This window comes from Aulonocara stuartgranti (genome assembly GCF_965226115.1).
Source record: "Aulonocara stuartgranti genome assembly, chromosome: 5".
In the NCBI taxonomy this organism is placed as follows: Eukaryota; Metazoa; Chordata; class Actinopteri; order Cichliformes; family Cichlidae; genus Aulonocara; species Aulonocara stuartgranti.
The window spans coordinates 680,001-702,225 of NC_138943.1; the positions used below are offsets into that span (position 1 = coordinate 680,001).

Genomic DNA, 22,225 nt, shown 5'->3' on the forward strand with positions numbered 1-22,225 from the left:
CCGATGGCGCTATAGGTCTTTCAACCCACTCTCATCATCAATGTGTTTTTTTGTGTTGTTGCTTTGATGCGCTGACATTATTGTCCACCAAGACATAACCTGCCAGTGTTAGAGACCTGAAACCTGTCTTAGGGGTTGCAGGAGCAGGTTTATCAGCCTGCAGTCTGGACCATGCTCTGTTTGAACCTCTGTGCTCTGGTTTTGTCACATTACATTTAGGAAAGGATCTTGGTTGAAGGTATAATCCCACAATATTTGGGGGTCAGTACTATCTTGTAAGTATAAAAACAGCTGCTCCATAACTGTAATTACACAGTATTTGTATCAGTCACAGTATCAGCGTGAGGGTTTCTTGTGTTTAGGGTCCGTGTGTCCATCGTGTCAGATCACAAACGGGTGAGCAGCAAAGGCACGACTGGTTGGGAATCGAACATCTCACACAGACACTGAGCCAGCAGCAGGTGTGTCACTGCTCAGGACGACTTTGTGGATCAGATAAAAACACAAAGACACAAAATACGTCGCTGATCTTTTAAAAAACTAAAATGTGTTTTCCTGCTCTGACCTCTGCGACTGCACAGGAAACATTTATTAATGACGGCCACACCTCCTCCTCACACATACACGTTCTATAACACATGCTGACTGTTCCTGTACAAAGTCTGTGTTGGTAATTCGTACTGGTTCACATGTAGCATGATGGGAATGTGCCAGACCAGCTGGCATTTCCACTTCCTGCCTGAACAAATCCATCGTATCCACTCAGATCGTTGGTCACTTTAATGGGAGAGCTAGCGTTAGCGCAGAAAGCCAGCTCAGGGTTGGATCTCGAAACCTGATCGATACGTCCATGAGGGGAACGATGAGCTACAAACATTCATGGTGCTTTTATTTTGAAAGTCAAGCTCGCTTACAAGTCGCAGGTTTTCCTTTTTGGGAGGAAAACACCTGTAAGTGTGCAGCAAGAACGAGCCCGTAATGGTCTTTACTGAAAGTCACATTAAGTGGAATGGACTTTAACTACCCTCTTATCTGGTCGTTAAGTGATGACGCGACGAATCCTACTTCCGGGTCTAAAGTAGTCTGCGTTTAATATGGCTTTTGTGTTGTTAACATGTTTAATGTTTTGTATTTTCTTCTATTTGATCTCAAAAAGCTCCTAAAACAGTCAGTGATCCCTGCTGACCTCCCTCGGCTTTTATTACCGCTAATCATTTATTTAAGCTCAGTTTTTAAAACCTTAGGATGTAACTACAGCCCAGCCCATGCAGCAGTATATGAATGACTAACCTCGTATTGTGGATGGATTATCTCAGTTGTTCTCCTGGCTGAAGTTTGGTCCTTTTACAGCATCCTGCCATGCGATTACATTTGTTCCTGACCACCGAGAACACTCACGTTAACTTTTATCCAGTGGAAAAAAAGTTAGCTTGTTTATATTATGCTAACATAGCTGTGTCGCTAGCGGTCACGTAGCACATCATTATATACCAGCTAGCCCAACTTCAGTAACCCTACAAACGTCACTGCTGTTTAGTTTTCTGTCTTCATTTATGCTGGAAGTGATAGCAGAGCTGTACGTTTTAATTTGTTTCCAAAACCCCGCAGTCAGGACATGCTATATTGTATTTAGATAGAAGCTAGCGAGCTAACTCCCTGCTAACTTCTAACTCCGTTAAATGTCATAAATTCCGTTTTCATGGATGCCTGGATGTTAAACTCAATTGTTACACCTGGTAGAGCAGAACGCTGATCATTTTATTAAAGATGAAAGACTTTAGACAGTTTTTCAACTCTCAGTAATGCCATAGTGATCGTTTGATATATGGACCTGCAGCGGAGTTTAGGTCCAGACACGGCTAGTGACGTCAGACTTAACGACCGGATAAGGAAACCTCTGAGGAACGGTGACTAATCACTTCTTGCAGCATGCAGCCAACGGGGAATTTATTCATTTATCGTGTTTTGTTGTACCGTTTTATTTTTAGTGTCTTAGGCTGAGTTTTATTTTGTTAATGCTGTGTAGTTTTCACAGTGGCTTTGGAGAGACGTCTTCAAATAAACCAGTGATGGAAAAACTACTTTCGTCTGCCTGTGCTTTGAGGGAATCATACACATGTATGTGCTGTACAGCTGCATGTGCTTATTATTATTAATAAATTATAAAGAACAGTTGCTGAGTGAGTCTGAATTTCAGCTGTGCCTGTTTGATGTGACTTAAATGAAACTTAATGCATGAAGGGATGATTGTAATGCTGTTTTATTAACGAGTTTTCGCTCTTTCAGGTTTAAAACGCCTCTTTAGAAAGCGTCCGATCCGATGTGCCAGCGCAGGATTCTGAGTATTGTTCAGTGCGCTGTTGTGTGAAGTGATGCGCTTGTGGAAATGAGCTCCAAGCCCTCCCTGAAACGCTGCCCAGAGCTGAGCTCTGACGGATGCTGTGTGTTTGTTATTGTGTGCTGATGAATTTGGCAGATAGCTGCTCGCCGTCTGATCTAAAAGGACTTGGAGGGATTTGAAAAGCTGCTGTGACCCAGAGCTGATCCATTACAGAGCGCTAAGGACGTCCTCAGACAGATTATCTGCAGAGGCCGATCTCAATGAGCCTTTGGTTCCGGCGGCACCGGGAAAGAAAGTCCAGAATCAATAGCGGATGTTATCGCCGCCCACCATGATCCAGATTGCCCCGGCTCCCCGCCCGCCAGCCAAACAGCCGAGTGGATAACCTGGAATAGCCGGGGATGGAAGGCCGCGTGGGGCTAACAGCCTGGCTCGTCTCTGTCCAAGCTGACAGTTCAGAGCCAGCCTCTAATCCCCCCCCCTCGAAAACAGGCGGCGGTCCAGCTCTGAAGGGAAGGAAACGCATCTCTCCCACACAGCTCCTGTCTCCTAATTCATTTTCCCTATTATGAAATTCTGATTACATTCATCAGCATTTGCTTCCACACATCCATCCATCACTCCCACGTCCCATCCAACCTTTTCACTGCACGCCAAGCATCATCAGAATTACATGACCGGCTGACACAAATCCCCGCTGCTCCTCCTCGCCATCAGCTCACAGGCAGGTGAATCCGCCGCCACGTTTAATGCACGGATGGCGTTCAAATCCTACTCGTCACATAAGAAACGAGCTCCTCCGCACGCCATGAGAGAGTGACTCACAGCCTCACTAATAACACAAATCCAGACGGGATGGGATGCAAAACGCCACGAGCGGCGGCAGGTCAATCATTTAAATGAAAACGCCATCTGTCTTCTGGCCTTCGCAGCGGTCAGGAGGGCTGCCCGCCGCCGAGGTGTGTTCAATAATTCACCCCGAGCTTTGAAGAGGTGTCACAGCTGGTGGAAAGAGCCCCCCCCCCCCCACACACAGCCTCAGCAGCTGATTAAGTCTCCGGGTCCTGAACTCAGCCGGCACGCCGACAGCTTCGTCCAACACAGGAAATAAAATGAGGACAACTGTGTTCGCTGTAAAGGTTACAGCAGAAACAACGCTGTTCATTATGCTTCCTGCAGCTCTCTGCATCACGGTGCTCAGGAGCGCTCCACCAACTCGACCAACAACCCGAGTCACCCAGGTCCCAATTATCCTACCCAGCATCCTTAGATCCCGCCGACCCAAACCAGTAATGTGTCCTTTCACACACCTGGAAAAATAAGGGTGAGACCGAATGTCCACGTAAAATCCATCTGCTCTGGGGTCCAGCAGGATAAAATCGATTATTTATGACTCTCTGAGCACATGAGCCCAATCTGGGTCACAAATCAGCAGACCTGTGGGGGTGTGATTATTCTACACGCCGTCTGACAAATACGACAGAGAGGAAGCGAAGCTTTAACACGTTTCAGGAAAGAGAGGCGGCTGGTTCGGAGCCAGAATCTGACTCTGGGCCGTCGGCATCATCAGCCGGCGCACTGTTTCTGCAAAAGGATGCAATTACCGCCCGCGTCCGTGCCGACCTGAACGCTGACCGTCGCTGAGCAGAAACGTCCCAGACGTCCCAGCAAATCACCCCCAAGTCAGACGTTGCCAAGAGCTCCATCTGAGACTCTACAGGCCTCAGTCAGCAGGTTAAAGGTCAAAGTTCATGACAGTGCAACTAGAAACAGACTGAAGGAGTAAGGCTGTTATGAAAGCCTCCTCTGTGAAAGGACCTCGTCAGACACAAATGAGTCCTGACGTGGGTTTTTGGCATTCTGCTGCACATTTATATACTCTCCTCCTCAACCTTTGCACTTTTTAGAGGAAACACCTACAAATGCACCTGTGTCCACGCCTGTCCATCACGCCGCTTTACTGAAACTTTACGTGAAGCTGAGCTCTGCAGGAGAACTTGTGCTCTGTGGGGTTCGGGGAGGGCTAGATGCTCCGCTCATGGTTAAGCGCTGACGAGGCTGATCCTGACCGATAATGTGCTGCTGGCAGACGGCGTCATGAAGCTTTGCTTCGTCTGGTTCCTGTCGGAGGCGGGCCTGCAGGTTTCTGCTTTAAATGAAACTAAAGGTCAGATTTGCAAGGAGACAAAAGGCGAGCGAGTAAATGTTCACTGGGTGTAAAATGGAAAAAGAAACCGAGGAGGTCCATGAACACTCCCTGCGCCTCCCTCGCTGTTATTCTTATCACTGTCGGGCAGACCTTTGCTCCCACGCCTGCTGTCACACTCCTCGTCGATAAGCCGGCGCTGTGATTCCGTTGTAGGCCGCGGGTCAGTGTGGGTCAGGTGAGCGGTGCAGGGGAAGCGCCTCTTTCTGCTCGCTGTTAGTCACAGCAGCGTCTGTTCGCCTGGAAGAGCCAATAACACATCAACACTCTCTGGGGGGGGGAGCTTCCAGTCTCACTGTACCAGGGACGCAGTGATGGGCTCTCCGCACCGTTGCCATGGATACCTTTTTTTTGGCCTCGATTCTTCATTGCCCCCCCCGCCCCCTCGCCTCCTGACTGCGTGTTGGATGCTGTCGGCCGGTCGCCCAGCAGTAACCGCTTCACAAACATGTCTCGCTTTCCTCCATCTGCCCGCACGCAGAGGGCTCGTCTGCCCCGCCTCCCTGTTCTCACATGTCTCCCTCTTCCTGCCTTCTTTTCATCTTCGTTCCTGGTGAAGCACACAAGCACCGCGGGAGACGAGGGGCTCGCGTCCCCCCTAATATTAGTAACGAGCAGTCATGAAACGCCTCCCGAGGCTAATTTCCTCCGCTTCGACATTCAGCATCAAACCGACTCCGGAGCGTGAGGAAGCTCACTGAACTCTTTGCGTCTCCTTCATGTTGTGCTGCAGTCTCTTTAAATGGATATGCAGGATAAAGCGAGCAGAATCCATCTGTGGTATCAGAGCAGAGCAGAGGGACGCAGCGAGCCTTCTCCACGCCACAGAGCACAGGAACTCCCATAACCATGGAAACAGCTTCGCTGGGCTAAAGTGACACTGAGAGAAACAAGCCTCACCCAAAGTCCATCGAACGTCACTGTTTGATGTCTCCAGAGGACCAAACGGTTTAACAGGACCAACTTGGCTCTCGCTCTGCAGGCCTACTTGTTGTTCCTAGAGTATTTAAAAGTAGAATGGGAGGCAGAGCCTTCAGTTTTCAGGCCCCTCTTCTGTGGAACCAGCTTCCAGTTTGGATTCAGGAGACAGACACTATCTCTACTTTCAAGATCAGGCTTCAAACTTTCCTTTTTGCTAAAGCATATAGTTAGGGCTGGACCAGGTGACCCTGAATCCTCCCTTAGTTATGCTGCAATAGACGTAGGCTGCTGAGGATTCCCATGATGCACTGGGTGCTTCTTCTTCACTTCCCTTCACAGATTCCTGGAGGTGTATTTGCTTCCTGTGGTTTCCTGTCTGTAATTATAATCCCATGCCCCTCCCCCTCCTTTCTTTGCTCCTCCCTTCAGCTGACAGAGGACAGCCATCACGCAGAGCATGTGACTCTCCACACTCACTGTAGTCATCCTGTCCCTCCTGACCAACGGCCTCCATTAAACTGCAGCATCTCTCGGCTGAGTCAGCCTCGGCAGCAGGCCGCCTCTCACAAACGCCGTCTGCTTTCCTTCCATTATTGTGAGCCGCAGTCATTAACTCAGTCACTGTGGATCATGATTAAACTGATTAATTGAATGAAGGAGGAAATAAGTCCCCCGGGTCCCGGTGAGGCCGAGTGCAGCTGAACGTTTGCGGTTAGCGGATGAGCGGCGTGCTCGAGTGACAGAAACCAACGGAAAGGACCAAAGAACAGGAAACTCATCAGAGACAAAATCACAGGCATGCCGGCGCCATTCATCCTTCATGTGACAAACACACAGCAGCCACACGCCACGTTCTGCGAGCGCGCTCAGTTTGCTGACTGAAATCAGTCCCGCCTCCGTTAATTATTCACCCGGAAAACTGAAAAATGATCCAGAGGGCTGATTATGATTCAGCGTATCATGTAAAACTGCTCAGAGAAGTCACAGCCGCCGCAAACAATGCGAGCAGATGTTCATTGGTAATCACACAAATGTCCAGCAGGGGCAGCAGCGAGTCAGTCCCCACAGCCAACAGGTTTACAGGCCGACACAAGCTGCTGGTTTCTATAGCACTTCCTGAACCTGCGAACATGTTTGTCTGTGAGTGACTGTAGGGTTTTTACACACAGAGAGGGCGGAGTCACCAGCTTCAGCACGTCTGAAACGCTCTGATGAGTCAGCAGTGTGTCTGCGTAAAGCAGCCTATCACGGAGCTGCTGCCAGGTGATCGACGGTGATGATGATGAAGGTGGAGCGGCAGCTGACAAACAGCTGACAAACAGCTGACAAACAGGAATTCAGGATTTCCAGTGAAACATGGTCTCTGATTCCATCTGGTACCGATTAACAAAGAAATACCGAAATGAAAATGAAATCTCTTCGACACGAGCCGACTGCGTCAGCAGCAGCTCGGAGAAACGTTGACGAATCTGCAGCACGAGTTTAAAAGTTTTCTTTAACGAAGCGATAACAGGCGTGTGTGAACAGCACGAGGATTAAACCTGATTTAAAGCCGCGAGGAAAGCACCTTCAGCTCACTTAAGCCTTTATCAGGCTCCCACGGGCACCGTGCGAGGTGCACTTCACAGCAGCGCTCGGCGCTCCAACATCACTGCGGTGCGAAACGTTGCCGTGTGCGATGACCTGCTGCGACTCGGGATTATTCTAAAGCACAGAATAAAAGCTCTGTGTACATCAGCTGAGAGCGGGCGGCGTTTTCCCTCCACAGGTGAGAGATTGAGGTCCTTTGTTCTTTGATGCCGGTGCCGAACAAACACACGTCTGACCCTGCTTCAAAGAAAAGCTGCAGATGGAAAAAACAAACAGGGAATTTGAATAATTATCTTCCTTTTAGCTGCGTTTGAGACACAAACTGAAGAGCCGCTGTGTCCTTTATCTTTGAAGGGGTTTAGAAACAGACATCGTGTCACACGTGTGCTGCTTTTATTACTGCGAAATATTCACAAGACTGTCCAAAGGAGCTGCAGAGGAAAACTCAGAGAGTGTAAACGTCCTCGGCGCTGAGCGCATCACTCCAGCACACAGCCTCGATCAACACCAGTTTAACCACAGTGTCCAGTTTAAAAGAGAGCCTGTCAGCTCGAGGCTGCGGCGTTCGCAGGTGGCGGCGTGCCGCTCTGCTCTGATGAAGGCAGAGCCAAGCATCAAGGTTTCATTTCAAAAACCAGACGTGGGCGGGGCCCAGCAAACAGCACTGAGGCTCAGCTTCTGACCTGGAAGCCTCCGGTGACTCTGCGGAGACGTCTGGACTGGCAAGGTGTGATTGGCTGGAGCAGGGAGTTGTGGGAGTGTCTGCTTGGACTGCTGGTTGACATGGTTGTGCAGGACAACAAAACCTGGCTGTGAGGCCTCATATTTGAGACTTTTTAAAGGCGCCCTGATAAAAATCATAGCTCTGTAAACCTGCTGAGGCTGTCACCAGGATGCAGGTGACCCCTCCCTCCTGCTAACAGGTGTGCTCACCTGCGCTCTGTCAGCTGCAGCTGCAGTGGACAGTTTAATGCGGGTCCTGACACTGTTTCAGAGTCCCACAGAGGGAAAGATTAGCTTTTTAAAATCATTAAAAGGAAGGACACCACAGGACACAGACAATATTTCTCCCCTTGTTCGTCTCCTCCCGCCTCCCCTCCTCCCTCCTGACATCTGCTGTTAATCCTCTCCAGGCCACAGACCCCGTTTCATCCCATTCCCAGCCTCAATTGAGATTAATTCAATTTATCACTTGTAATTTCTTCTAGCCGCCAGTAAACGGCTCGTGTATTGGCCCGGGCTCCTCAGAGGGCCAAATTGATTCTGCATGCTGAGCGATGCTTTGTGCATTCAGGATACCAACACATGTCGACCGAAGGGGAGGAGGAGGAGGAGGGGAAGGAGGTCTTCCTCATAGCTGTGTGTGTGAGACACTGAAGGAGTTTGGTCACCTGCAGCCACATCTGGGGGTTTAAACAGGAAGTGGTGCTGCATTTCACCGAGACCCTCCTTAGTGACCACTTCAGTGTGAGGACAGCAAGGTCCAGGAGGAGCGAGGTCCAGGAGGAGCGAGGTCCAGGAGGTCCAGGAGGAGTGAGGTCCAGGAGGAGCGAGGTCCAGGAGGTCCAGGAGGAGTGAGGTCCAGGAGGAGTGAGGTCCAGGAGGAGCGAGGTCCAGGAGGAGCGAGGTCCAGGAGGTCCAGGAGGAGTGAGGTCCAGGAGGAGTGAGGTCCAGGAGGAGCGAGGTCCAGGAGGTCCAGGAGGAGTGAGGTCCAGGAGGAGTGAGGTCCAGGAGGAGCGAGGTCCAGGAGGTCCAGGAGGAGTGAGGTCCAGGAGGAGTGAGGTCCAGGAGGAGCGAGGTCCAGGAGGTCCAGGAGGAGTGAGGTCCAGGAGGAGTGAGGTCCAGGAGGTCCAGGAGGAGTGAGGTCCAGGAGGAGCGAGGTCCAGGAGGAGCGAGGTCCAGGAGGAGCTGCAGACACTCCTCACAGTACAGCCAGGTTGGAGACGCCTCTCTGATCAGCTGCAGCTCAGCGCTCTGATGTCATGGAGCAGTGGGAGGAGACACCGGCAACGTGACCTCGGATCCTCCAGACAGCGCAGGTACTGCAGGGGGTCAGGGGTCACCCAGGGGACCTCCACAGCACAGGGAGGGGCTTTTAATGTTGGAGGTTACCATGGTAACAGCACAAGTATTTGAATAAGTGCACGTGTCCTCGTGTGACTGCACGCTCCATGAGCCTGTCACTGCTGAGCACGTCAATTTCCCCATTGAAGCATTTTCTATTCTATTCTATTCTATTCTATCGTACACACATGAACTTCACGTGAAAGCATGTATTTATGTTTCATGCTGATATTTGCTGCTCTGTCTTCGCCCTTCAGAGTCTGCGGATCAGAAAAGTCAGATTTCTATGAGCAGCAAAGGCGTCTCCGAGGAAACGTCTCCACATGAAGAAGGTGACCTGGAGCCGGTGGCGGCGGCAGGACCGGCGGCGGTGACTCTGAGCTCGGTCTTTCATGTCTCAGCAGGGAGCACAGGTCCTGCTGGCTGCTGAGGCTGATCTGTGGGAGAGGAATCCCTCGCAGGCCTCCTCCTCCTCCTCGCTGATGGGCAGCAGACTCTGAGCTCCTGATGATCACGCTGACATTTAAACGTGTGTCGGAGCTTCTACTGCTGTCCTGCTGGCTGCTGAGGTTTCCTCCACTCGAACATCCACCCGACCAGCTCCTCCCATCACGGGTCACATTCAGCTTTCTGGTTATTCACTCATTTTTGGCCCTGTCCCATTTTTAACTTGATTTTGTTTGTAATGGTTGTGTTCACTTAGAGACGGTTTCACCTTCAAAGAACAGAAACGTGACCAACATGAGCGGAAACATGCGTGCGTTGTTAGGGGCGTGGCCTCTTTGTCCTTTGTATCTGTCCATCACAGTCGGGGTCTAGGCTGGAAGTCTCCTCCTCTTGAAGGCGACTCTTGCAGCTTTTAGCCAACCCTGGTACAAATCTGACCGGCATCAGACCGGCGACCTGTCCAGGTGTGCCCCGCCTCTCACCCTATGGCCGCTGGCATAGGCTGAGGCTGACCTGGATAAGTGGAAAATAGATGATGGATGGAGCAAATCTAAAAAAATCCACGGCCAAAAGTCTGAGTAACTAAATGAGCCGAGCGTATCAGTAATATGTCGCCTTCACAGCGTTGCAAACACGAGGACGGAGGAATAGCAGCTCCTGCTCTGCCACATCGGGCTGTGCAGCTGAATAATTTAGTGTTGTGAAGAAGCAGAGACGTGGCCCTGAATGCAGAAGAAGAGCGACTCGCTGGCTGTCCAGATCACGAGAAGTGCGACGAGCGAGTCACATATCAGAGCGTCTCCAGCGCCCGCAGTTTTGGCTCGCCGTAGCGTGGAATAAAGAGAGAGAGGCTCCAGACCGGACTTCACTGAGGCGATCGTGGTTACTCAGCCTAACTGTGACATGTTTCAGATCCAAACCTCCATCCGTCCAGGTCTCAGTAACTACACCTGACCGAGCGCTCTGACCCTGAGTATTTAATCTCAGCAGTATTTAGTGTCTGCTCTGTGCTTCTTAACGTCTCTCCGTCCTGATCCAGACTTTCACAGGAGCAGACACTCCAGGTAAAACCCATCATCACCAAAAACACCAGAGACGTTCAAAGGCTGAGGCAGCACACAGACCCCCTGAAGCAGGAAGTCTCAAACATCGTGGGTGGAGCAGAGAGTCCACGCCGCTGCTCCCTCTCTTTGTTTCGCAGTACCCTCTGCTTCGTCGAGCTGCGGCTGGCTGACTCAGCCTAATAAATTTGTAAACCTCTCACAGCATCAGATAATCTCCTCTGCCTGACCCAGCCTCCAATTAGCCCGTGTTCAGGGCCAGATGTGGTGTAAACGCGCCCGCTAATCCTGCTGGTGGTCCCAGCTGAGTCAGACGGAAACCACCCGCAAGGCGGGAATGGTCCACGCCGTGAGATGCAAACTCAACAAATCCCGTCTTTAGCAAAAAAACAGAAAGGGGGGGTTACAGCACATCACCTGTAAGTAATGAGGGCAGCTCTCTGTATGTACACCTCCTGTAAACCACGCTGCGCTCTGACTCTGAATCAGCCGTAAAAAACCTCCTGGCCGAACTCTGAGGGGTCACCTGTCATTTAAAGGTGTTTCAAAGGTCAAAGGTCAACACGAGTCCTTCACATTGACTTACATCAGCTGGTCTGTTCAGATCAGCAGCATCTTTGACACTCACATGGAGCTGCAGCGTCTCCGTCCACTGTCCAATCATGCGGTAGCCCGGCCCGGTCACGTTGTTCCACTGATACTGGAACAGGTCGTAGCGCCCGGGAGCGTCGCCGTTACGGTTGAACGTCACAGACGTACCGGCACTTCCTGCGGAGGAAAACAGAGACAAACAGCCAATCAGCTCACAGAGCTTAAATTAGTTTGGTCAGTAATGAGCCGCCATGACCTCAGAGATGCTGGAAGACGATTACAGGACAGTAAATTACCAGTAATACCAGTATACCCAGTATTACCAATAGTAACAGTGTGTGATTCTGGGCTGGCCCACACAGAAGGTGTTGTGTGCTGATAATCAGGGCGTTGCCGAAACGGCGTGTGGAGCCACTGGCAGTCAAAACAAACGCAGACGGAACAGATGGAGGAAAAACGTGTGAGTCCAACGAAAAACAGGAAACCTGAGTAACTCGCAGCAGCCAATAAACTGCAAAGCTCCAAAACTCAGGTCGCTGTGGGAGACACGTGTTCCCCGAGCGGCTGGAGGCTGGTTGTAGGTGCAGGTGTCAGCAGGTGTGACCTTGTGATCGCTTCGGTGGCTTCCAGATTGCTGTGGCTGCCTGTAGTTGCCATGGAAACGCTCACTAACTGGAGGAAACTGGAAGTGTGATGCAATGAAGAACATTCACCTTCAAAATAAAAGCTTTTGACATGTGTTGGTTGGAGCTGTTAGGCACGACTTTACTTTGAAGGTAAATGTTGCGTGTTTGTGTCTGCACACACGTCTGTGTCTTCTGTGAAGATGAGGTCATTAAACATGCTCCAAAAGGCTCCACCTACTCTAGTTGAAGCCCAGTAGACAGCTAGCAGCTAGCTAACAGCTATAGCCGCCTGTGTCCTCATCCACCTGTCAGTCACAGAGGCCACGCCCCTAATAATGCAGACCTTAAATTATCTGCAGAGACCAAGCAGGTTGTGTATCAGGCTGTTATGGTTATTTTAACATGAGAGTCTATCGGGACTGACTCACTGCTGCCCCTGCTGGATGTCAGAGGAACTGCAGGTTAGTGCTTTGTCTGTTTTCAGAATAAAAGTACGGCGAGGCTGAGGCGACCGCAGTGTTCATGCTGAGGTGTGAAGGCTCCACTCACACCATCACTAACTGTTTTCAACTGCTGAATACGCAGCCATTCATTTCCATTAATGATGATTAATTTCATTAATGAGCTGCAGCATTATTGATGCAGACCATAAGAGCAGCAGTGCATGTTCACTCTGCATGAATGCATCCTGAGAAAGAAGCTGCGACGAACACGTGTGATCAGCTCAGAGATAACAACTTCTACACAACTACAACTTCTACACAACTACACGTCAAACTCTTTGTTAGAGATTCAAAGCCTGAAATTCAGGACCATGGACAGCACACACACACAGACAGACACACACACACACACACACACACACACACACACACAGACAGACACACACACACACACACACACACACACACACACAGACACACACACACACACACAGACACACACACAGACAGACACACACACACACACACACAGACACACACAGACACACACACACACACACAGACAGACACACACACACAGACACACAGACACACACACAGACAGACACACACACACGCACACACAGACACGCACACACACACAGACACACACACACAGACACACACAGACACACACACACGCACACACAGACACGCACACACACACACACAGACAGACACACACAGACAGACACACACACACACAGACAGACACACACACACACACACACAGACACACACACACAGACAGACACACACACACAGACACACAGACACACACACAGACAGACACACACACACGCACACACAGACACGCACACACACACAGACACACACACACAGACACACACAGACACACACACACAGACACACAGATACACACACAGACAGACACACACACACACACACACAGACACGCACACACACACAGACACACACACACGCACACACAGACACGCACACACACACAGACACACACACACAGACACACACACACACACACGCACACACAGACACAGACACACGCACACACACGCACACACAGACACACACACACACACAGACACAGACACACACACAGACACACACACACACAGACACACACACACACACACGCACACACAGACACAGACACACGCACACACACGCACACACAGACACACACACACACACACACACAGACACACACACACACACACACAGACACACACAGACACACACACACACAGACACACACACACACACACACACACAGACACACACACACACACACACACACACACACCCCTGCGAGCAGCTGTCAGCTCAGTCTGAGGAAAACTGCAGATTTTCCTTTTTCATTTTTTGCTCCTACAAATAAAACATGTTTATAATTTACTGAAGGATCAGAAAAACATGACAAACAACACGAACACTTGTTTTTTTGATGAGCGGTCCGGGTCGCTCTCGCCCGCCCGCGTGCACGGTCAGCATTAATGCGTGTTCGGGTTCAAGTCGCTGTGAGCCGTGATTTTACGACGAGGATAAAAACAGAAATTTACGAGCCGTTTATAACCAGCGGCGTGTTTCTGGCCTCGAGCTCAAGGCGCGAGCAGCTTTATGGGCCGTAGAAGGACGCGGCCATCGGTCCACTCACCGTTGAAGCTGACGCTGCGGATGTACTTGAGCAGTTTCTTGCCCCCGGCGATCTCCATCTCGGGGCAGATGCCGGAGTTCTCGGGACACATGTCACGCTGCATGTTGTGGAGCGCGTGGGCCATGGCGTACACGGCGTCGATGACGAACTGCACCTTCCCCTCCTGCTCGTACTTTGAGTCGATGCCGATGCGCTCCTGACCTGAAGGAGACAGAGGTCACACAGAGGTCACACAGAGGTCACACAGAGATCAGACAGGTGGCTGCTGACGCTTGCTGGGTTTTTTGCTGAAGGTGACACAATTACACAACATATGAATGAACAGTTTCTCACACACACACACACACACACACACACACACACACACACACACACACAGAGGTGAGTTTAGCAAAGACAAACGTGTGTGTGTGTGTGTGATGGCACAGAGGCATACATACACCACAGTGGGTTAACTGCAGGACTTTGAGGGTGAGGATGGTGGGTGAGGAGCTGCGCACGGCTAAGTCAGTATTAATAATGTTTATCGATCGCTCGCTTTCATAACGCCTCCAACAGGCAGCACTGTGACTGCAGTCTCTGCCTCTGCTGTGATGAAAGGAAGGAAGCGCTAAAGAAACAGCAGCTCAGTTTAATCAGCCAGCGAAGGAAAAACTCCCTCAAATACAAGCTCCGCCTTCTTCAATGAGCTCCACTTCCTCTTTTATCCATTTCAAATTCCACAACACAGCAAACAAAGGCGCTCTTCCTGAAAGTGCTGAAAGTGAAACTCCAGCAGTACCCGCTGGGTCTACGGGGCTGGTGGAGAACGCGGAGTCTCAGCGTACATGGTGATGTCACTCAGTCATTAACCGACGCTGCATCTTTAACTCCACCCTCCTAAAACACGTTCAAGGTTCAAGGTTCTTTATTTGTCACATGCATAGTTATACAAGTATAACACACAGTGAAATGTAGCCTGACACGCTCCTCGACATGTGCAAAAATTGGGGGGGGGGGGGGGGGTAGAGGAAGAACATTATATATATATATAATGTTCTTCCTCTACATTCCTCTATGTATATACTATATGTATGTATGTATATATATATATACATACATACATATAGTATATACACTGGGTGAATGTGCAGTAGTAGCAGCAAGCAGGTGAATTCTGTACATTAATATGAATAGACATCTGACGTACGCTCTCCTCAGCACACAGGTCTGAGGTGATTGATCTGAACCTTCAAATGATCATCTGAAACCTCATCAGAAACGGTCAGTGAAGGACGGCTGGAGGCAAGGATCTGATGGAGCGATGGATCCACGTCATGGTCAGTGCGTACGAGCAGGTGAGAGTCTGCAGCCACCTGTGAGGCACGGCGGAGGCTCTGCCATGGTTTCAGTGCTGTTGGAGATCTTTGATAAACTGATGAACTTTGAACTCAGAGAGGTTCCATCGGAGTCTGACCCAGAGAGCAGAACAAAAGGAAGCTCCAAAGAAGATCTGTTACTCACACAGACCACGCCCCCTCAGCAGGTCAGCCTCACACACAGCTCGTCTGTCTGTATCATTAAATCCTACATCACAGTGTAAAGTATGGATACGAGCGAGTACAGTGTTTACACCGATGTCTCATCCCTGACTCTGAGGCGATGGTTGGTTGGCACTGACACGTCTGCCTCCTTCATTTGGCTCCGCGTTTAAAGGACGCGTCTTTGTTTTTGAGGCGTCTCCGTCCTAGCTCGTCTGTCTTCATGCTTTTCTCTCTGTTTGAGGAGCTCAGATCTTTGGTCTCAGCCCAGAGCGACTCAGAGCGCTCGGCTCCGTCAGCTGACCAGCGAGGAGCTCGGGAGCAGCGGTGTTTGTACTAGAGATTACAAGACGAACTCCCAACTCTTGAGCCACGATCGCCCCGATCCACATTTAGCAATAATTTTAGATTTGTTTTAAACTAATGTAGAGATGGACCGATCCGATATTACGTATCGGTATCGGTCCGATACTGACCTAAATTACTGGATCGGATATCGGAGAAAAATAAAAAATTTAATCCGATCCATTAAATATCACGAAAGCACCTCACAAAACGTGCAACACGCCGTAACTCACCTCAGAACGTTAGCACGTCGGAGCAGTATGCATCATGTGATAGAGCGGCTGTGGCATGCTTTGGAGCTTCGCTAGCAACCCGGCATTTCATCTCCGACAAAGTTATCCCCGAGAGAAGTAAAGCAAGTGTGTAAGTCCATCTCTGAATGTTTGTAAAGCATTCCTGCGTTAAGCTTAACAAGCGATATATGGAGCGACTGCCTCTTCTTGCTGCTACTTCAATCATGAAACTGCTTAATGATCAGCTGATCGGCTTTTCTGTCGCGAGTCCCTCTCTGTTGTTTGTTTTTGGCCCACTTTGCACCAGAAAGAGGAAACCAGCGGCTGAACAACAGCAGCACGTTTAAGCTTGATCAGCTGTTGTTAGAATGTATTTAATATTACTTTCTACTCGAGGATCTTTTTCTACGTAGCTGACGGCTGTAACTGTGCAGGGGCGGATCTAGCAAAGTTTAGCCAGGGGGGCCGATAGGGCATTAACAGGGAAAAGGGGGCACAAAGACATACTTTTCTTTCTTATTCTCATTTAAAATGTCGAGCTTTTAATAAATAATTATCCGAATCTTACACCCAAAGTTTTAATTTGATGTAAAATGAATACAATTAAGATAAGATAAGATAAGATAAGATAAGATAAGATAGAACTTTATTAATCCCTCGGGTGGGTTCCTCTGGGAAATTCGATTTCCAAAAAAGCACAGCACCGACAGAAGTTACAGAGTTACAGAATATTATATATACACACACACACACACACACACACACACACACACACACATATATATAAATACAGAGACAATATAAATAAAATATACAAAGGGGATAAATAGAATAAATAGGAATAAAAAATAAAAATACAAGTGAATTGCACATTTCAAGTATGGAGTCTATTGCACTGTTGACTATTTACAAAGGTATTGCACAAGGTATTGCACAGTGAGGTGCAGAGGCACTACAGCTTAGTTGTTCCCTCCTTTGTCCTCCTGTTTCCCCTCCCTCTCCCCTCCAGAGAGGAGTTAAACAGTCTGATGGCGTGTGGGACAAAGGAGTTTTTAAGTCTGTTGGTTCTTGTCTTGGGGAGAAGCAACCTGTCACTGAACAGACTCTTCTGGTTGTTAATGGCCGTGTGCAGAGGATGCCCAGCATCCTTTTACTGTATTACTGTATATAGTAACTATTAAGTCTAATATATATACCCTAGTAAGCTATAGTACTTTTTCCTTTGGGAAGGTACCATCTGTGCAGTCTGCAATTTTGTTGAAGAAAGATGTTGAATCTATTTAATATTTCTTGAAAAATAATTGATTTCTGTGCATTTTTTTTTCCACACTGTGTCAAATTAAGGTTGATTACGTTGATTAAGCATCATGAGGTGGAGCGTGAGGGGTGGTTCCCTATTTTTTATTTATTTATTTTTGTTGTTGCTGGGAGTTGGAACCCTATTAGTTAGGTTGCTTAATATTTACGCTAAGTACTCTTTAAAATACCAGAATAGGGAGGATGGTGTAGGTTTAAGTTTATTAGATTGATCAGTATTGCTGAACTATGAAATATTTTTTTTTGCATACAGGTATAACAGAATAGCTTTAGTGTAGTTGTTGTTTTAAACTTGAGTATGAACTTATACAAAATGCAGCAAGATATTTAAAAAAACAGTTTTGTTGATTAAAAAACACTATATCGGATTCATATCGGTATCGGCAGATATCCAAATTTATGATATCGGTATCGGACATAAAAAAGTGGTATCGTGCCATCTCTAGTTTGTACTTCTGTCTTTGTGCTGTTCAGGAAGAGGTGGCGAGGCCCAGGATGGCCAGAAGGCAGACGTACGGCAGCGAATAGCACGGCTTCCAGATAATGTGGTCACAGGCAGAGACTGACGGCGTCGTCCTATCTCTGCTCTTAAACCCTCCCGAGGCCCCGCCTCTCCAAACCTCCATATTTATCTGCCAGAGGCAAAGGGAGCCGAGCTCAATGTTATCTCATAAACAGGAGTCCCTCTCTGGACCACCTCACACCCCGGAGCTGCTGGCACAATCTTATCTGCACGGCAGCCTTCAGAGGCACCGCCGGCACAATGTTATCCTGCAGCTGTCCTCACCCCGGCCGTTAGCCTTCAACCACCTGCCGCAGGAGACCCTGAACACATCACAACACGGAGGCTGTTAATGAGAGAGAGCCATTCAGGAGCTGTCCGGGACAAGAGCGACGCCAAAACATACGACAGGCTCCACATTTCACCCCAAAAACCATTCAAAGAAGAAAATCAGAGCCAGAGAGGCGCCTACAGTACCCATGATGCACCTGCACCCTGAACTGATGCCTGACAAAACCAAACATCTGTAACAGGGGAAAGTCCAGTCAGTGGTTAGTTCACTGTCTGTAGTGAAAGTGGGAAAGTCCAGCGTCTGTGTTCGTTTCTCACTGCCTGTACTAAAAGCAGCACAGCTGAGTTGTGATCTAAAGTCGGACTGTAGTCATTTCTACAAGAGAAGAATCCTCCTCATCCAAAGGAGCTCTGTGACCTCAGGATGAAATCATATGAAGCAGATGTCACATTCATTTTCACGCTCTGTAATTCGCCTCCCTGCAGTTTGAGTAAGTGGGTTAATAACACAAATAATTGCCCTAGTTGTGGTAGCAACACCATGTTTGGAGGCAATTAAAAAAACTGGTTCCCGGGAGGAAGCGTCCTGGTGTGCATCATCTCAGTTTTAAGAAGACATCAGTGAAAGAAGAAAACAGCCAAATGTGTCATTAAAGGAACTGTTTTAAAGGAGAGATTTCACAGTTAATGAGCGCTTCTGCAGCTCAGCTCAGCTTCTGTATCTCACTGCAATATTTATAACATAATAAAGCAACACACAGTTTAAAATTATGGGTGAAAATATCCTGTTTCTAAATAAATAAATGAGGAAAAACCTCCAAGATTAAATTTCCTCTTGATAAAAAAACCTCAATAATTCTTATATTTGCTGGAAAGTTATGAGGAGAAAAAATTATTCAATTTTTAGTAAAAAATTCATTTTTATGAAAGAGGAAAAATAGAGGACTGAGTTTTTTTACACAATAACTTCAGACTTTAATGTTTTTCTCGTGCTGTAATAAACTTTTGATTTATTTAATGTGGGACATAAAACGACTGCATGCAAGTTAAAAAGACAAAAGAGTCAACATGATTCATTACCAATGTGAATTATTAAAACTTCATTTTGTAATACAGCAAAAAACTTATGGACAATAAAAATGAAAAAAATAAATAAACACATTTTAAATGAGAGTAAAGAAACGAGATAAATAAAAATTTAAGTCGAATGTTTAATTCTACAACATGAAGGTAAAAAGTCAAAATGATCAGAACTTCGACTTTTGCTCTGAGATCAAATAATTAAAGCTGACGAGGAAATGATGGAAAACTTCATTTACAACAGATTCAGTCTCCGTGGATCTGATGGGTGCAGACTATAACCTGGAGCACCGCCATGTTTGTCCTGGATTCCTGGAATCCCGCTCCGTAAATTTGACCTCTTAATCTCCAACAGCTGCCAAGATGAACAAATTAAACGGCACAAAGTATCCTCTCATGACTCATTTCCTCCCCGCCGACATCGAGGCCATAAACGCCGTCGGTGTGACAAACGTCTGACTGTAAAGTGAGGAAACCTGCTGCTGCGTGTGGCAGCAGGACGACCGGCATGAGCGCTAATCAGCTCCTGTGTGATGCTCTCATACAGTCTGTGGATGCTGATGGATGGATATCCAAGCATCAGCTGATAACTTTATTCTTTATTCTTTATTTATTTATTTGTCACATGTAGTTATAGCTAGTACAACATACAGTGAAATGTTTTTCCTGGCTAAAAAATACTCCCCCCGACTGTGAGAAACATACTAGAAAAACTTTTACCTAAACTGTAATGATTTAAAAAACTATAAAAATATACATATTTACATAAGTACAAATGTATATATAATACTAAGTGCAATAATCCTTTCTGTCATCGTTGTATTTTTACTCAGTTGTATATAGTATTTGTATTTGTATTCTATTTTTATCTTATTGTATATTTATTTTATTTTATTCTACTGTATATAGTATTTTATTTTATTCTATTCTGTACAGTTGTGTACTGTATTTATTCTTATTGTATTCTAATTTTTGCTTCATAACTTTTGCACTGTCCACTTCCTGCTGTGACAAAACAAATTTCCCACGTGTGGGACTAATAAAGGTTATCTTATCTTATCTTATATAATATGATAAGATAAGATAAGGTTCAGGAAAGAAGAAAGTAAAGTGCGAATTATGTACTATGTGTGAGATTGTCCAGCATATTATCCGGTTTGCGTTTTTGGTTGAGGAGTCTCACTGTGTGTGGGTAGAAACTCCTCCTGAACCTTTCTGTTCTTGTTTTCAGGCTACAGAGGCGTTTCCCTGACCTCAGCAGCCTGAACAGTTTATGGGCGGGATGGCTGGAGTCCCTAGTGATCCTGATGGCCCGGGATCTGCACCTTTCAGCGTAGATGTCCTGCAGTGCTGGTAGAGGTGTTCCCATAGTGCGTTCAGCTGTGCGCACAACCCTCTGCAGGGCTTTCTGTTGCTGTACTGTGCAGTTCCCGTACCACACCATGATGTTGTTGCACAAAATGCTCTCAATGACACCAGTGTAGAATCTCCTCTGTATATTCTTGGAGATCTTAAACCTCTTTAGACGCCTCAGGTGATAGAGGCGCTGTCTGCCTTTACTAACAAGGAATTCCGTATGTGTGCTCCAAGTAAGGTCCTCGTTGATGTGAACACCGAGGTATTTGAAGTTGGAGACTCTCTCCACAGGGGTTCCATTGATCTGAATTGGGGTGTGAGTTTTCTCTCCTCTCTGTCTTCTAAAGTCGATCACCATCTCCTTTGTTTTGCTGATGTTCAAGGAGAGGTGATTTGCCTCACACCACTTTGCTAGTCCATCCACCTCACTTCGGTAGGCCCTCTCATCATTCCTGGAGATGAGTCCCACCACCACTGTGTCGTCAGCAAACTTCACAATGGAATTAGTGGGGTGTCTGGCCGTGCAGTCCGCGGTGTAAAGGGAGTAGAGAAGGGGGCTCAGTACACATCCCTGGGGAGCCCCTATGTTCAGTGAGAGTGTATGGGAGTACACATCCCCTATTCTCACTGACTGTGGCCTCGCGGTCAGGAAGCTATAAATCCACCTGCACAAAGATGTACTAAATCCCAGATCTTGGAGCTTACCCGAGAGGGTGTGGGGCACTATGGTGTTGAAAGCTGAGCTGTAATCTATGAACAGCATTCTCACATAATTTCCACATCCCTCATCTAGATGGCTCAGTGTGGTATGCAGGACCTGTGCTACAGCGTCTCCGGTAGATCTATTTGTCCGATATGCAAACTGCAGTGAGTCGAAGTCAGGAGGGAGGAAGGAACTGATGAAGGGTTTCATGAGCCTCTCAAAACACTTCATCACTACAGATGTTAGGGCTACTGGGCGATAATCATTTAGGCTGGCTGGGCGAGTGTTCTTCGGGATCGGAACAATCACTGATGTTTTAAAGCAGGTGGGGACTACCTGCTGGTCCAGAGAGGCATTGAAGATGCTGGTGAAAACTGTGGTCAGCTGATCTGCACATACTCTTAGCACACGTCCCGGTATGCTATCTGGTCCCGCTGCCTTCCTGCAGTTTGTTGCCCTCAGAGCTCTCCTCACGTCATGCTCAGAGAGTATCAGTGGTGCTGGTTCAGCAGCGGGAGCGGGTGCAGAGCTCTGAATTGCCGCCACAGCAGGCACCTCGAAACGCGCAAAAAAAACATTGAGGTCATCAGCTAATTCCGGTTTCATACATCTTACAGTGCTGGGTTTAATTATTGCTCCGCCCTCTCGTCCAAATATGTACATAAGGTCAATTCACCACGGCATCGACCGAACACGCTCATGTCAACGCTTCAAAACTCTAAACTGAGCTGCTGCCTGACAGAAGCCCCACCCACATGCTCTCAATCCGGTTGTTCAGTGATGACGCGACGAATCCTACTTCCAGGCCTAAAGTAGTCTGCGTTTAATATGGCTTTTGTGTTGTTAACATGTTTAATGTTTTGTATTTTCTTCTATTTGATCTCAAAAAGCTCCTAAAACAGTCAGTGATCAC

General features: G+C 47.9%; 1 protein-coding gene across 4 annotated transcripts in view; it reads right to left on the reverse strand.

Moving 5' to 3' along the window:
* grm7 (glutamate metabotropic receptor 7) overlaps window positions 1–22,225 on the reverse strand; it is a 151,286-nt gene that overhangs the window by 23,489 nt on the left and 105,572 nt on the right. For 3 of the 4 annotated variants that reach the window (XM_082533437.1, XM_082533439.1, XM_082533436.1), the window contains 2 exons: window positions 13,966–14,166; window positions 11,217–11,398 (listed from right to left, as the gene is read on the reverse strand). In XM_082533437.1, coding sequence (XP_082389563.1) covers window positions 11,217–11,398; window positions 13,966–14,166 — 383 coding nt within the window. The remainder of the gene's footprint in view (window positions 1–11,216; window positions 11,399–13,965; window positions 14,167–22,225) is intronic. The other variant, XM_082533438.1, reaches the window with a different exon arrangement.